The sequence below is a fragment of the Marmota marmota genome, unplaced genomic scaffold (assembly GCF_001458135.2).
Source record: "Marmota marmota marmota unplaced genomic scaffold, marMar, whole genome shotgun sequence".
Taxonomy (NCBI): Eukaryota; Metazoa; Chordata; class Mammalia; order Rodentia; family Sciuridae; genus Marmota; species Marmota marmota.
In genome coordinates, this window is record NW_026000196.1 from 18,054,640 (window position 1) to 18,070,678 (window position 16,039).

At 45.0% G+C, this 16,039-nt stretch overlaps 1 protein-coding gene across 3 annotated transcripts in view; it reads left to right on the plus strand.

Annotated features, from left to right (window-relative positions):
- Lrrk1 (leucine rich repeat kinase 1) overlaps positions 1-16,039 on the plus strand; it is a 161,970-nt gene that overhangs the window by 95,726 nt on the left and 50,205 nt on the right. For all 3 annotated transcript variants that reach the window (XM_015493131.2, XM_048790365.1, XM_048790366.1), the window contains 5 exons: positions 11,970-12,196; positions 13,165-13,292; positions 13,388-13,551; positions 14,413-14,550; positions 15,728-15,840. In XM_015493131.2, coding sequence (XP_015348617.1) covers positions 11,970-12,196; positions 13,165-13,292; positions 13,388-13,551; positions 14,413-14,550; positions 15,728-15,840 — 770 coding nt within the window. The remainder of the gene's footprint in view (positions 1-11,969; positions 12,197-13,164; positions 13,293-13,387; positions 13,552-14,412; positions 14,551-15,727; positions 15,841-16,039) is intronic.

Consider the following 16,039-nt stretch of genomic DNA (forward strand, 5'->3'; position numbering starts at 1 on the left):
AGTTATCTCTAGGACATAATCACAAACACGATGAAAGCCTGCATTTATAAGAATTGGGGGCTACCCAAAATATCCAATAGCACGGGAGAGACAATACTGTCCAATGCTATACCAGCAGGTGGACCCTTCCCAACCAGGAAATAAGTGTGCCTGCCTCTTCAGCACTCTACATTGTTCTTTAACCCAGGGACACCCTACGAATCCTAGCCTTAGCCTCGCACAACACCCTCAGGAAAATCTTCCTTAACCCACAACCTGGTCACACACTCTTATGTCTCTCAGAGTTTCCCGTCCGGTTTTTTTGGTTAGTTGGTTGGTTGGTTGGTTTTGGTTTTGGTTTTTCATAGCACTTACTAAAGTTTGGGGTTGTGTGTTTGGGTGGCATTCTTGTTAAATGTCAATTCTTCAACTGGACTGGACTGCTTCATGAAAACAGGGACCTTGGCCACTCTTGCTCACTGTGTGTGCCCCCACAGTGTAGGGCCTGAAACAGGATTAATAGATGTTTGCATGAATGGATGGGAGTTGGGTATTGCATTGATGGATGGTTGCATGTGAATAGGTAGATGGGTAATTGCATGAATGAATAGGGGGATGAATGGATGGATGGATGGGTGGGTGGGTGGGTGGATAGCAGGATGGATGGATGACTGAAATTTTATATGTGCATTGGCCTCCTTTCTATCTACATAGACCATCACAGCTTCAGTAGCACTTTGCCAAGTAATCTATCTTAATCTCTTATTCGTTCCTGTGAGATAAAATTGTTGTCCTTATTTAAAAGTTGAGGAAACTGAGGATTCTCCTACTAGTAAATTCAATGGCTTAGTTAACTGCACCCAGTTATTTTTATTTCTTGCTTTTCTCTCTCAAATAGCTCTTGGCAAAATTCCTAAGTTGGAACAGATGACAATTTCTTGTAAGTTTCCTATTTTTTAAAAGGAATAACTGAAATGCTACAGGAAAAACAAGTACAATGTTGATTTTAGGGATAAAAACCCTCTCTTTACCTGCTTTTAAGAATTTTAGTGAAGACAAAGTAACAAATTTTCCTAAATAACTTTGACATTCCAGTGATTAAAGGAGGAAAACTGTGTTTCCCTTCCTGTGCTGGAAGGTGCTTTGGGTTTTCCCTAAGTGGCCACCATGCTGTTTTTTTGAGACCCTATTTGTCCTCCACAGTGAAATATTTGAGTTTGATCTAGTTGTTTTCTATTTTTAAAGCTTTTATTACATTTTTTGCATCCATGTACATACATGTAACGGTGCTGGAATTTTAATGGCCCTTGCAAAATTACTAGTTTTGACCCATAAAACGAAGTGAGTCCTACATTAAGGAACCATTTATGTAACATGGGGACTATTTGTTCTTTGAAAGATTTGATTGAAAACAATTTATATTGGATGAACAGCCTTTGGGGGTGATTCCTTAGTTATTTTCCTTGTTTATCTCAGACAGTATTTTTCCTTCTAAAGTATCTTTATGTTTGTGAGTAAAATTTGCATGTCAGTGTAGCCAGCTGGTTTGTTATCTCTAGCGGGGGACAAAATCTCCCTTAACGTAAATCTGATTTTTACATCACTTGTTTTAGTGTTGTTTTCACTTATTTTATTATTTTTTCCATCAATACCACATGTTTTAGTCCTTAAAATTATGTGTATCGCTTTCATATAGTGTATATATATATGTGTGTGTGTGTGTGTGTGTGTGTGTATGTGTGTGTGTACAGAGAGAGAGATAGCCTACGTTTAATGATACTTTATTTATTTTGAAGTGAGTTTTGACAGTTTCATTATTTTTTCAAACACCCTAGAATTGATTTTATGTGTTGACCTCATTGTTTTAACTTAATTTTGGTCTTTCTTTTCTTAGTCTAATTATTTTCATTTTCCTGCTGTCTTTTAACTTTCTGTTCAAAGTGGAGTGAGGCAAGTTCTCTGTTTCACTTTTACAAGTTTTTTTTTTTTTTACTGTGATCTGAGTTGTACCTTCTCTTCTCCATTAATTGTGAAGCTTTCGTATTCTGAAAGTGTCTCTCTTGGGTGCTGGTTTTTATTCATCCGCTCTAGCATTTTTTAAAAGAGTATATTTAATGTCCAAACAATCGGGCATATTTGTTTTCCTTTCTTCATTAGTTTCTTTCTTTACCTTGTCTTCTGGGCAAAAGATACATATGACAAGGGATAAGGTGCCTAGGAAGCCTGCCTTTTAAATTTGCTTTTCCTTTATATCTCAGAATCTAATTAATCGATAAGAAAGCTTCTTGTGTATGTAAAACAGAATTCTTTCTCTTGCCCCCATCCTTTGTCGATCTCCCATTGCTATTTTAATATATATTCTATAATTTCTCTATTTTTTGTGTGTATTTCATCTCTTACATTCTGCTAATGTCTTTCTTGCATTTCCATGTTTCTTTTACCCATTTTGTCCTGTGTCATAACATAAAGATTCATCATCATGGCATTTGGGCGTCGCAGTCCTTTGTCTTTTATCATGATTGCACTGCCTTGGTTTTTCTCTCCTAGTGCCTTTGAATTGCTTCGTCAGCTTTCCCATGATTGGTGAACATAGGGGCACAGTAGAAGGGAAATAGATCAAGCACCAGGCATCCAGATTGCCATCCTGATCCTATGGCCTTTGAACAGGTCACCTCTCTTGAGTTTTTTGTGAAAAAGTACACCAACTTTAAAGGGTTACTGTCAAGCTTAGAGTCAGGGTGAAAATGTGCTTTTCACACACCTAAAGGAGTTGCCAAGAGGGTGTTACCATCCGATCCTAGCTCAGCTTCCAAACTGCTCACCTACAGAGTCTGGTCTCAAATGTACCTGGTTTAAACAGGGTTCTTCAGAGAGGGAGAGAGAACCAGTAGGATGGATGCATGAGAGGGGATTTATTAGAGGAACTGAATCATGCAATTGTGGATGATGAGAATTCCCCCTACAGGCCATCTGCAAGCTGGAGACCATGGGATGCTGATAAATTGGCTCAGGTCAAGTCTGATAGCCTAAGAAACCAGGGACTATTGCTGTAAGTTCTAGAGTCTGATGGCTAGAGAAGATAGAGTTCTGGTATCCAAGGGTAGGAGAAGAGCATCCCAGCTCCAGGAGAGAGGAAGAAAGTCACCTTTCCCTACTTTCATGTTCTATCTGGGCCCCTTGCTGATGGGATTGTACCTTCCCATGCTGAGATGGGATCTTCCACCAGTTAGCCCACCAACTTACAGACCCAACAAGAAAGAATGCAGCTGCACATGGTGAGTGGTACACACTTGCAGTTCCAACTACTGAGGAGGCTGAAGCAGGAAGATCAAAAGCAAGATCAAAACCCTGCCTCAAAATAAAATTTAAAAAGAGTTGGGATGTAACTCAGTGGTAGAACACTTGACTAGCATGTGTGAGGCCCTGAGTTCAGCCCCCAGAACCACAGGGTGGGGGATAGGAGGTGGAACACCAGAAATAATGCTTTTCCACCTATATGGATTTTTAAAATATTTTTAACACCTAAAATTATCCATCACAGAATGCTTACAGGCATAGATTGCTGTGTTTATTACTTAATGTATAATCAGAAGTTAGTCTTGTAAGTTGTTTTTGTGTTTAACATTTCTCATTTATTGAGCTTCCATGGCAATGTTTCCTTTGTTTGTTTGTTTTACAGTATATTGGCAGCTAACCAGTGCTAATTCTGATATTTACAACATTTTTAGCAAACATGCTCTTGGGCCAGGACTGGTTTCATTTTTGTCTCTCCTGCAGTCATTTAATTAACTGAAACCCTTCTGAGATTAGAAGGATATCTGCTCCCTTTCCTCATCTCTCCCTTCCCTCTTCTCTGTGGTTCTTCTTCTCAAGACCTTTCTGAAGTTCTGCTTTTACACCACAGGGTCCTCACAGGTTCTCCCCTAATTGATTTTACTATCATTTTCTCTGCCTTTCAGTGGTATGTTTCTAACCTACTCTCTCAGCAGGCAGCCCTGCAGATTTTCAGGAATCTGGTACTTTCTTTTCCCGTCTCCATCGGCGGGCTCTGTTGGTGGGATGTCCTGGGAATCTCAGTTCTTGACTCCTCCTCCCCACCTCCTTTCATGTGTCACCATGTGTGTGAGTTTCCCAGAGCTGCCATAACCAAAGGCCAAAACCTGTGTGGCTGGAAGCAGCAGAAATTGTTTCTCTCGAATTTCTGAAGGCCGGAATTCAAAATCAAGGTCTGGGCAGTGTTGGCTCCTTCCAGGACTCTGAGGGGGGAGTCCTGCCGCACTTCCCAGCTTCTGGCATTGGCCAGCAATGCCGAGTTCCTTGGCTAGTAGATGCATCGTTCCTGTCACATGGCCACATTCTCCCTGTGTGTCTTCATGTCATCTTCTCATAAGGACACCAGTCGCCCTGGAGGAGGGCTCACCCTAATAACCTCATTTTAACTTGATTGCCTCTGTAGAGACCCTAATTCTAATTAATAACTCTCTGAGGTATGAGGCGTGGGAGGACTTCAGCATATCTTTTTGGAGGGACACATTCAATCCATCGCCCTAACCTTGCAACCATTGCACGTAGCCTGGATTCACCCTCCATGGGCAGCCACATGTGCTAGGTCAACAGCAGTCAAGTTTCCATGTCCTTTCCATCTTTGTCAATGTCCTCCCTCACCTTAACAGCCTGTTTCCACCAGATACAGAGACTTGAGAAGTAGGTATTTAGAAGACTTCACTGAGGATTTTATCTGGGGTCAAGGTCAAGGCACAGCCTACTCTGGTTCTGTTGGAGCCTTGGCATACACAAGGAGGTGGGGACAGAGCTGCTGTCCCTGCATGGCTCATTCTCTATCAGGTGGATCCCTCTCACTCAGAGCCACTCCTGATGATCTGGGTTCCCTGCTGGTGGGCTTGAAATTTACCCCAACCTGTCAGCACAAGTGCACCGACCCCCTTCTTCAGCCATCATTTTTTTCTCTTCTGTCATTGACCTTGCTCAGTTGACTTGGCACAAGTCTTCACGTGTCACCATCTGGGGCCCAGAGTCACTGGGTCTGCTGCTCTGAGCTTCTTTATTTTGGGGGTATCTTTGATTTGTTCCTCTGGCCTTTAAGAGAGTTGATTCCTTTTAAATTAGACCAGTAGATTGAGCACCTTTTCCAGCTGCTCGCTAGTTCTATAAAAATGGCTCTTGTCTTACTGGCTGGCTCAACAAGGGGACAGTGTCTTCCACCATCATTGCAGGAATCTTTGCTTACCTCCAAAACTTGAGTTTGTATGAACCAAGGATTGAAAAATAAATCATAGAACATTCCGTGTATTCCTGCCATTTTAACATGTGTGTCTTAATTGAATGGACATCTTTTTCGAGGGACTTTCAGTCTCCAGTGGGGACGACCTGACCCAATTACCTACAGATATCTAGCACAGACCAACCAACAGGAACAATGAGCTGGGAACAGAGCAAGAAGAGCTATGAGTTCTGCCTTATGGGGTCGGCAGAGACCTGCTAAGGCGTGAAAGTCAACACAAAATCAGGCAGAGGCACACCTGGCTGTGCCAGGAGCCAAGAATCTTTTTCTGAGTCAACCTGAATCTCTAGAGCTTCAAAACCAGGCTTAAAAGCATTGTGGACTCCAGCCTCTCGATGAGCCCTTTTTTCTTTCACCAGTAGGGTTTAACTGACATCGAAACTTAAAAGATGTCATGGTGGCCAGTACCATGTGTGTCCAGTGACTTCCAGAAGCCTTGTGTCAGGATAGATAATCGCTTCCCTGGACAGCAGGCTCCATGGAGACCATCCTTGTGCATCACTCTGTAGGGAACCCATGGCCCTTAAACACATCTAATCCTCTTGAAACCATCCCAGTCACTACCAAGGCCTAAGAAGACAAGCTTTCTTTTTTTTTTTTTTTTTTTTAATATTTATTTTTTTTTTAGTTCTCGGCGGACACAACATCTTTGTTTGTATGTGGTGCTGAGGATCGAACCCGGGCCGCACGCATGCCAGGCGAGCGCGCTACCGCTTGAGCCACATCCCCAGCCCAGAAGACAAGCTTTCTAAGTCATGATTCTGGGCCTTCTGGGGAGAGTGGTACTTCCTCTTATTTAGCCTGCCATTTAAAGGGCTCAGGCTGGAAGACAAACAAGAACACATTTTCCGTCTGTTTACGCAGGGGTGGGTGTGGCTGACCGTTGAGTTGGTGGGAGTCTGCAGCCAGCTGTCTTTGATTTTGCAGTTCAGCCTTCATGGACTGGATTATGCAATGGCTGGCCGCGCTTCCCCAGACGCTTGTTTATTGTTGTTATGCCTGGACTAAACACAAATAAGCAATGAGCACTTCAGGGCTTGCTGGGCCTGTTTCTGTGTCAAGTGCGTGGACATCATTTTAATTGGACATTCTCTCTCCTTTCTTTGTGGCACTTTGTGAACATTTAAGCACCCTGGGATGCCTGTGCACCAGATAGACAATGCATTGTGTAATCCAGAGTTCCCAAACCAACCCAAGACCCGGTGGAAGCCTTACGTGTCTGTCCACCTCTGTCTAACCCAGATACCATTTTGCTGTGTGACTCTCCCAAGAGTGTTGTCATGTTTTCAAACCTCTTCTGCCTTTTCCCACCTCTCTCTCTGCACTTGAGTTTATCAGATGTCGGTCACGAAGAAACCTAGCTGGGGTAGGACCTAAAAGGAACTCTAGAACCTGGCAGCAGCCTCTGCCTCCTCCTCTCTCCAGTGTCTAAGGAAGTCAGTAGTACACATGGCCATTCATTCTTCTTGGTGATTTTCTTCTGATAGGATGGTCACCCCAAAGAAGCATGGAAGGTTTCCATGAAGCATTCTTCTTTAGCTGGGTGGTCCCCCACCTACTGTGTACTCATATGAGTCCATGAAGATCAAGGAACCTTGAGCTAGGGCAGCCCGAGAGGCACACCATGCACAGGTGTGCATGTGCATACCTCTTTCCCTCTGGACCCTAACCTCTCTGGGTTTGGTTCTGTCTGTGGTGCTGCAGCTTTATTCCCACCCCACAGCCTAGCAGGACAGTTAACACTTAACAGTTAACAGATCAACCCTGCCCGTGGAATCTTGGAGCCCTTGCTGACTTTAGGACACCCACCATCTAAAGGAGGCAAGCTCTTAGGAGTGTTTTCAAGATTTTTCTTGGCTCCAGGCCCAGCCAACCTTGTATTTCTCATGCAGCCTTCTCATCTCCACACTTTCTGTCACCATGACAACGCTATCCTAGGGGGAACACCTGGAGCCCCAGAGGACCTGGCAGCCCTTGGGCACCCTGGGACAGTTACCCATAGTGAGTCCACATCCTCTTACCCCTCACTCCCACCCTGTGAATGCCAGGGTTGGACCCACTTTCTGAGCCCTGTGGTTCCTTTCCAGGAAAGCCGTGTCTGCGCTTTGATTGTCTATTCTCTTCAGCCTTGATTCCTCTGCTCCACTTCTTTCACCTAGAACAAATTAGTCCCGCAAACAGCAGGAATGTAGGACAACTACTGCTCTGGGCAGGCGGAGAGAGGTTGTAGAGTAAGAGGATGAGAATGGAAGTCGGAAACATGGGTTAGGGGAAGATCCTGGAGGCATGAGGATCTTCTGCTGAAGGCAAAGCTAGGGTGGGAGAGCAGTTGGAGGAATTTTAGAAGACATTTTAAGATAATCTAGTTGATATTTTAAGATGAATGATCTTATTAGAGCTATATAGAAAGGAGGGCCTGCAGGTCTTGGGGGCTGTGTGCTCACTCTGTACCCAAACATTTTAGTGTCTGTTGCATGGTGTACGTCACGTGGAGCCATAAAGGAAGTCCAGGGCATGGGAGGTGTGTTCATCCAGGTTCTGATTGGCTAGGCCGCCTGTCAGGGCAGGGAAGATGGCCTATGGTTTGAGTTAGTGCAGCACAGATTCAGTGGGGGAATTAATATAGGAGAAGTTGAGCTGGATGAAGCCTGAGAAAGTCTCCACCTCCCCCTGCAAGCTGCGCAGATCTCATGAAGTTAGTTAAGCAAACCGAGGTTGAGCCCTGCTCCTTATGCAGTTCAAGGCTGGACCTCCAGGTCAGGAGACATGGAGATGTAAGGAGGTTACCACTGTAGCGTGGTACACAGAGCAACCTCGGTACTTGTCTCCCAAGGATGTCTAGTTCATCTGTGTCACATTTAGCTCATGTCACAGTAACATTCAAATTCTTTCCTGTTGTTTTGTTTATTCTCATTGTCTTGCAAATTTTTATTTGTAAGACTTTCCACAGACACCTAAAATCTGTTGTCAAAGTTAAAAACAAAAACCAGTTTCCTGGTTGGTTTTGAAACCTCCTTTTCATCTTGCATTTGGTTGCTGTTTTAAGTTTGTGTCCAAATTGTTTGATGTGTAACAATCACCATGGCCATACAGAGGGAGTGGAAGAAGTTGGAATGCAATCTGGACACCTTGGTTTGGCGTCCAGCTGTCTGGCCCCAACTCCCAGGACCTAGGTATGTCTCTGTGAGCTCAGGATGGAGACAGCGAGGCCCTGTAGAAGGCTTTCTTTGACTTGGCTTTGCAAAGACTGCCTGGTGACCTTCCTCTCAGCCTGTTGCTGCGTTGATCACAGGCTTACCCCAAGACTCCCCAGTGAGGGGAGCCCACAGTGCTTTGCAGACCAGCAGCCAGAAAATACCCTGGGTCCAAAAGTGACTTGGACATCATCTGACCCAAACCACTTATTTAATAGATTAAAACCAACAATACCAAAGTAAAGGGTGGTGCAGTTAGGAATTAATGAAAGGTTAAGAAGAACACAATGTGCTGAGTTTGAATTGGGCATCAGAACGCACTCATGGTAAATGTAGAGCTGTGTCAGATCAATGGGCTGAGAAGCAGTGTCACTCCAGCAGTGACAAGCACACCTAACACCCAGATCTTGGTTTCTCAATTCCATTTTCCACTAAAGGGAATCAGGACTGGTTCCAGGCATTGGACTTGGACAGCATAAGAAACTAGAACAAGTCATTTTGCTTGGGAGTAAGGAAGCACCCAGAAACTGATAGGGCTATGTTAAAGGAACACAAAAGCCACCTAGATGGGACTCCCTCTGGAAAATTGGGGACAACTTAGACATCAAAAGAAATAATGATCATGATGCTTTGAATTTTTTTTAAAGGGATCTATGAGTCAAGAATGACATTTAAATGTGATGGGGGAATACTCTTGTGCACAGAAGAATGCCAAGCAATAAAGGTAGAAACAGACATCATTTAGGGGAAAAAAAAATCACAGCTTTGCAACCACCATTGTATTAATTGATTCAGAGCAAGAGTGACAATATTAAATCCACTGGGTGCAATGATGTAGGAGCAAGAGTATTCACATAGTGTCAGAGAATCACAGATTGTATGTTAATCACAAAAGGTAAAATGAAAGAATGGACAGATACCATCTTAACCAGGGAATCCAACTTGGCAACAATAGTAAAATCACATGACATCTACTGCCCCCTGGTGGGAGTCAGTGGGAAGGACTCAACATTGTCTCCAAAGTGCTTCATCTAAATGAAGAAAACAATTGAGTAAATTCGGATTAGGCCATTATTCTATAAAGACAACTGGAATGGCTTGGAAAATGGCAATAACAATGTCAAAAAGGCATGAGAACTCTTCCAGATTGAAGAAAAATAATGGGACATGACAAGTAAATACAGTGTGTGGTTCTTGATGGGACCCAGGATCAGGACACAAGTAGTTATAGAAAACATTTCTTGGATAACTGAGAATATTCGAACATGAACTATTGTCTTGATAATATTGGTGTGATGTTTCTTGAAAATTATATGCTCATATACTAAAATATCATTGTTCTTCATAAATAACGTGCTGAAGATTTAGGGGTGAAGTGTTATGGTGTATTGTTTCCTTACAAATGATTCAGCAAGCAGTAAGGTGTGTGTGTGGGTGTGGATGTGTTTGTAGAGAAGAGAAAAAGCAAATGTGACAATATATTAACAATTCGTGAATATAGTTTTTAAATTTTTTTCAAACTTAACATAAAAGGGAAGAAAGACTGGGGGACGGGGTTGGGGGGCCGGGACTGGAGCCTGATCATTCCTTTGGTTCAGACCAGAGCTTGAAGGAGTATGTATGGATAGAGCCTTTCCGGATTTGGCTGCCATAAAGACAAGTACACACCGCCATCTAGTGGCCATCTAAGAACACCTCTGCTGCTGCCAGATTTTGAAAGCCAATTTATCCCACATCATTGGTACTTTTCCCACAGTCCCTGCGGGTTCTTAAATTTCCCATTTGCAAAGCACTAATTTTTGTTTATATTTCTGCTCCTTTAATTTTCCGTTACGGATTTCCAGTTGCTTTGGAGAAGCAAGCCAAAAAGCAGATTTCCTCTCCTCAGAGACCTAATTGAGCCCCAAATTCTTTGATAATCAAAAAGGAAAAGTCTGCTCATATGTGTTTAACCAGATCCCTTTTGCCACCCCGCACCAGCAAACCACTGGACTTCCTGACTTCCTCTTATGGAAATAAACGAAGACCAACCTGCCGCAGTCTGGCTGGGCACAATCAGAAGCCACTTGTCAAAAGAAACTAACTTTATTTTTAGAACCACACACGCCAAACAAAACAGCCTCTCAGGAAAAATCCTCAGAGCCTCAACTGCCACCACCGGCTTTCCACAAGCCTCTCTCTCCCACACAAGCTTCTCCCCACCTCCCCCAATCCTCCTGCTCTTGAGGCCGATTGGCTGGGTCATGTGGGCGGAGCCAAAAAAGTCCCCCAATGAGCAGCTCCGTGGTCTGAGAGGGCAGGGAAACAGCCCAATGAGCATCACCGCAGAGGAGCCAATCAGCTAGATGTTGCTGGGGCCGCGGAGCCAATCAGCTAGATGTTGCTGGGGCCGCTGTGAGCCAATCATCAGCCGGCAGCTGGAAGTTTGCTGGCAGCTGGAAGTTTGCTGGGGCCCCTTGGGCTGTGGCTCTCAACACCAACCAAATGAGGAAAGCCTTCACTCTGGGCTGACCACATTCAGGGTATCCGTCTCTGCCACTTGCATGTGGCAGTCTTAAAGTAGGAGAGGAATAGGAAAGCAACAAAGGGCAGGTCTCTCCTATGTGGCTGGTGGGAGTGGGGGGTGCCTATTCCTTGAAAGGCTGAGGCTGCTCACAAGAAGCAGGACATACTGTAGGATTGGTTAGGGAGCATATTTTAGTTTTTCTGATTGGTTGTAAGTCCAAAGCAGGAAAAAAAATTAGGGAAGTTATCATTTATTGATAAAGTCTTAGCCATTCTGGACTAATTATCATAGAAATTATTGTTTAGTTCACCAGACTGGCATATCTGCGTATCTGACTTGCAGCCGGCTAGCTTTCTGGGCTATTTATTATAGCTACAGAGGTTGGTTTCCTGGGCAGGTTCCTGTGGATTTGGGTCAGAGTTCTGTTTTCATATATGGTGTCACCACGGATCATTTGTATATTCAGTCTCTCACTTTGGAAGCAGTCAGTCCACAAAGCATGCAACGTGGTCTGGCACAGTGAGGGTGGCTGCAGAAGACAGCTGCCCTAATCTTGGGAAAGAGAGCCCTGAAAGGACTCAGAAAGCCAGGTTGGGGTCCTTAACCTGCATATCCAATCTGGGAGAGGCTCCTCTAATGCCTCGGTGGCCTCCTTTGCACACAATTCCTGCCATGCTTCTGCCCTGACTGGGACCAGCCCCTTAAGGGTTGGCTCTGAGTCCACTGGCGCCCCCTGGAGGCTGGAGAGTGAGTTGATGTAACCATGCAACTACCTGTAGGTTGCAGGTGCGGATCAGAACAGATATGCCTCTGGTGCTGGCCACCATGGCAGGTACTGGGAGACAAGATGGACATAGTCCCAGCATCTCAGGACTGTGTCTGGGATGGGCACACAGACTCGCCCTTGAAGGAATCCTGCTTCATTCCACACCTGCATTGGTCCTGGTCTCACCACTTGACTGTGCTCTTCCTTTTTCTCTAACACCAGGCACTTCGTGTGAAGTGGTCCCATCTTAGGTTGCCCTGGGTGGATCTCGACTGGCTCATAGACATCTCTTGCCAGATCACGGAGCTCGATCTTTCTGCCAACTGCCTGGCTTCCCTCCCCTCAGTCATTCCCTGGGGACTCATCAACCTCAGGAAGCTGAATCTCTCAGACAACCACCTGGGAGAGCTGCCTGGCGTGCAGTCATCAGATGAAATCATCTGTTCCAGGTGCGCGCTGGTTGTCACCACTGTCCTCCTGCAGGGGCTCCCTGGTTGTATTTTGTGGTTTTGAAAACAGAAACTCTGTCTAAAATGAGAGCAGGAGGTTGTAGCTATGGTTATACAAGCTATAGGGCACAAGGGAACAAGTTCCCGGCCCCTGTGCAGGTGAACACAGAAAGGTCTAGAGAGGTGATCTGGCTCAAGGTATACAGCTCACTCAAGGCTGCACAGAACTGCTTGACCAAGACAGGCATCTCGATCCTGCACAGGATGATGGGCAGAAGCTTCCTGAACTAGTGGATGATTTCACTCCTCCCAGAGAAAGTGGAAAGGACCTCAGAGAAAGGGTCAAAACCATAGGACTTTAACATCAAATGGACAGTGTGGGTCACTGTCTGGAGGCCTTGGAGAAGGCTGAGCCTTTCTCCTGAGGTTGCATGGAAAGGGGAAGGTTTACACTTAATTAATTCCTTTAGGATACCTACCTGCAAGACCTCAGATTTAAGCTGTGTGCCAAAGCTGAGTCTCTAAAGTAAGAGAAAAGGATGTTGGAAAGAGCTTGGAGTCGGCATATGGACCTCACACGTGAGCTTTGAACATCACAAATTTAAAGAGCCAGGGCCATGCAGCAAAGTCCTTAAGATGGGCAGATGGATGGCTCTGCAAGGGTCCAAAAGATTAAAAGCCCTGCTCCGTGGTCTTCAGCTGTCAGGACACCAGCTCACTTTGCTGTCAATGCCTGGGAAAGGTTTTAATCCCTGTTAGTCAGCAGGACTAAGGTTCATAAAGGAAAGATTTGATTTTCCTTTATGCCAAGGCTGGTAACAGTTACTCATGTGCACTACCTTTCCAGCATGCTCTCTAACCATGTGCAAGGAGAAAAAGAAAAAAGTACACCTTGTTTCTGGAGAAATATGTAAAGTGGTGTTTTGTTCTTTCTTCTTCTGCCTTGACTTTTTCTTCCCCAACCACAGGCTGCTTGAAATTGACATTTCCAGCAACAAGTTGTCCCACCTCCCACCCGGGTTCTTGCACCTCTCAAGACTTCAAAAACTGACAGCTTCCAAAAATTACTTAGAGAAATTGTTTGAAGAAGAAAGTGGTATGTTTTATCATCAGTGACCTGATATAATTAAGTCATTTTTTTTTCCTGACAGGGATATTTTTAACCAACTCATGCTTTTTCTTCCCCTCTAGCCACTAACTGGATTGGTCTTCGGAAGCTACAGGAACTCGATCTGTCTGACAATAAATTGACAGAGCTCCCCGCCCTTTTCCTGCACTCTTTCAAGTCACTCAGTTGTCTGAATGTCTCCAGAAACAACCTGAAGGCATTTCCAGAGCCCTGGGCCTGCCCTTTGGTTAGTATCCCAGCAAAAATCGTGAAAGCCACAGTCAACTCTGCATGTCATGGGAGCCTCACAGAGAGTTCGTTCTCTCACTTCATCTTCTTGGTGGCCACCGTGGGTATGAGGACTGTCGCCAGCATGTTGTAGCTGAGTGATGCTGACACTTAGCATTGCAGCAAGCCAAAGTGTCTCAGGCCAGCAGCTCACCTGTAAGGCAGCCCTCTTGGCTCTGGGTGTCAAAGCTGCACAGTGACACCCCCAGAGCTTTCCAGAGCAGCAGCTTGCATCCTGGCAGAGGAGGATAGTTCTGCCCACAAAGGGAGGTTCAGTTCTCTTGCAACCACTATAAAATAAGACCAAGAAACAATCTACATTCACCACGCTGCCAACTGAATGGTGTTTTTGTTTCTGGGGAATTTTTCTTGTTAAAACAAATGGAACATGGAGTGGCATAAAGAATATTTGTGCTTTGGTACTATTGGTTTTAAACCAGGAAATTCTCCATCACTCGCATTAACATTTCTAGTCTGACCATATGTGTGTGGGAAAACAGCTTCTCTCGAGAGCATGGTTCTGAATTGTTCCATTATTTCCATGGACAATGGGCCGGATGTTCTGAAATGAAGGAGAAGGACTGTGAGCCACCTTCGTCTCCCCAGGAAACGCTGCCGTTCCCATCCCTTCCTTGGAGCAAGGGCAGGACAGTGAGGGCAAGGAGAGTTCATAGCCTCGTTCCCCACACTGCTCCGCATTTATTACAGAGCCCTATTATAATGGTCTTGTTTTTAACATCAAATTTGGAAGCCGTCTTATAGGCCCCATTGCATTGAGAAAGCTAATTAATATTCGTTTTCTTTCTCATCAAACTCCTAGAAATGTTGTAAAGCATCCAAAAATGCCCTGGAATCCCTGCCAGACAAAATGGCTATCTTTTGGAAAAATCACCTCAAGGATGTGGATTTTTCAGAAAATGCACTGAAAGAAGTTCCCCTGGGACTTTTTCAGCTTGATGTAAGTCTAATAGCACTTTCTCGTTTTCAGCTTTGGTGAGAAAAATCACGCCAGCTTACAGTGAAATCTATGTGATTTTCCTGAGACAAATCAGGCGGGGGAAAGTGAAGGAAAAGTTTAGCTATCAAAAATACACATGGTCAGGAGCAAAGATGGGAAGGTGGGGAGAACGCGTCCATGGGTACAGCTGTGCTAGGGTCGCGGGAGGATGGGGTTGTTTCCCTGTGTTAGCTTTCCATTACTGGAACAAATATTGGAGATAACCAACTTGTAATGAAAAAAGGTTTCTTTGGACTCACAGTTTTTGAGGTTCCAGTGCATAATTGGTTGGCCCTTTTGCTTTGGAGCCCGTAGTGAGGTGGCACATTGCGTGAGGGAGCTTGTGGTGGGGCAAAGCCACTCTCCTCGTGGTTGATACTCAAAAGGAAGAAAAAGAAGAAGGAGGTAGGGTCCCACTATCCTCTCCAAGGACACACCCTCAGTGACCAGAAGACCTCCCTTGTAGGCCCTACCTCTGTTTTGTTTTTTTTTAATATTTTTAGTTATAGATGGACACAGTGCCATTATTTTATTTATTTTTATGTGGTGCTGAGGATTGAACCCCATGCCTCACATGTGCTAGGCAAGTGCTTTACCACTGAGCTGCAATCCCAGCCCAGGCCTACCCTGTAAGAGCTCCACTGCCTCACAATGGCACATGGACTTGAGTCCGATCCTTTAACACATGAACCTGTAGGAATCATTCCAGATCCAACCTACAGCACTCCCAAAGTCCAGCATGGAGGCCCAGGGTGCTCAGCACCATGCTGCTTCCCCAGAGGTGATCCTGTGTGCTTCAGGCTAGGCACTCCTCCAAGGAGAGGTCCACCACTTATGGTGACTCTTAGAAATCCTTAACCCTGGAAGGTGCTTGGACTCCTTTCATTCTGTGACAGTTGATCTCACTGATTTCCAAGGAAGCTCTTCCATGCATACGTTGTTTCATCTTCTCTGTTTGATATAATTTCATGAGTTTTCAGAGACTCTCCAGCCCTGTATAGTTGGGATCCTTGTAAAAGTGGCTACAGCCATTTGGCTGAGTTTTGTGGGAGAACTGACTTGGCTTTTCTCCTTGGACTACCCTCCCATTTTGTATTTGACCCCCATCTTTGCTTATCTCTCGCCCATTCTCTCTCAGGCCCTCATGTTCCTGAGGTTGCAGGGAAACCAGCTGGTAGCACTTCCACCTCAAGAGAAGTGGACTTGCAGACAACTCAAAACTCTAGACCTCTCCAGAAACCAACTTGGCAAGTAAGCAGGGGCTCTCTACACCCCTAAAGGTGTATGTGGCTACCGTTAAGCAAACCCAGGGATGGCGCCTGTGTCCATCCGTTAGGGCTGCCATACCACAGGCCTGGGCCTTAAACCACACAGTGAGTTGTTCGCAGTGCTGGAACATGGAAGTCCAAGCTCAAGGTGCCAGGGTTGGTTTCTCCCTGTGCCTCTCTCC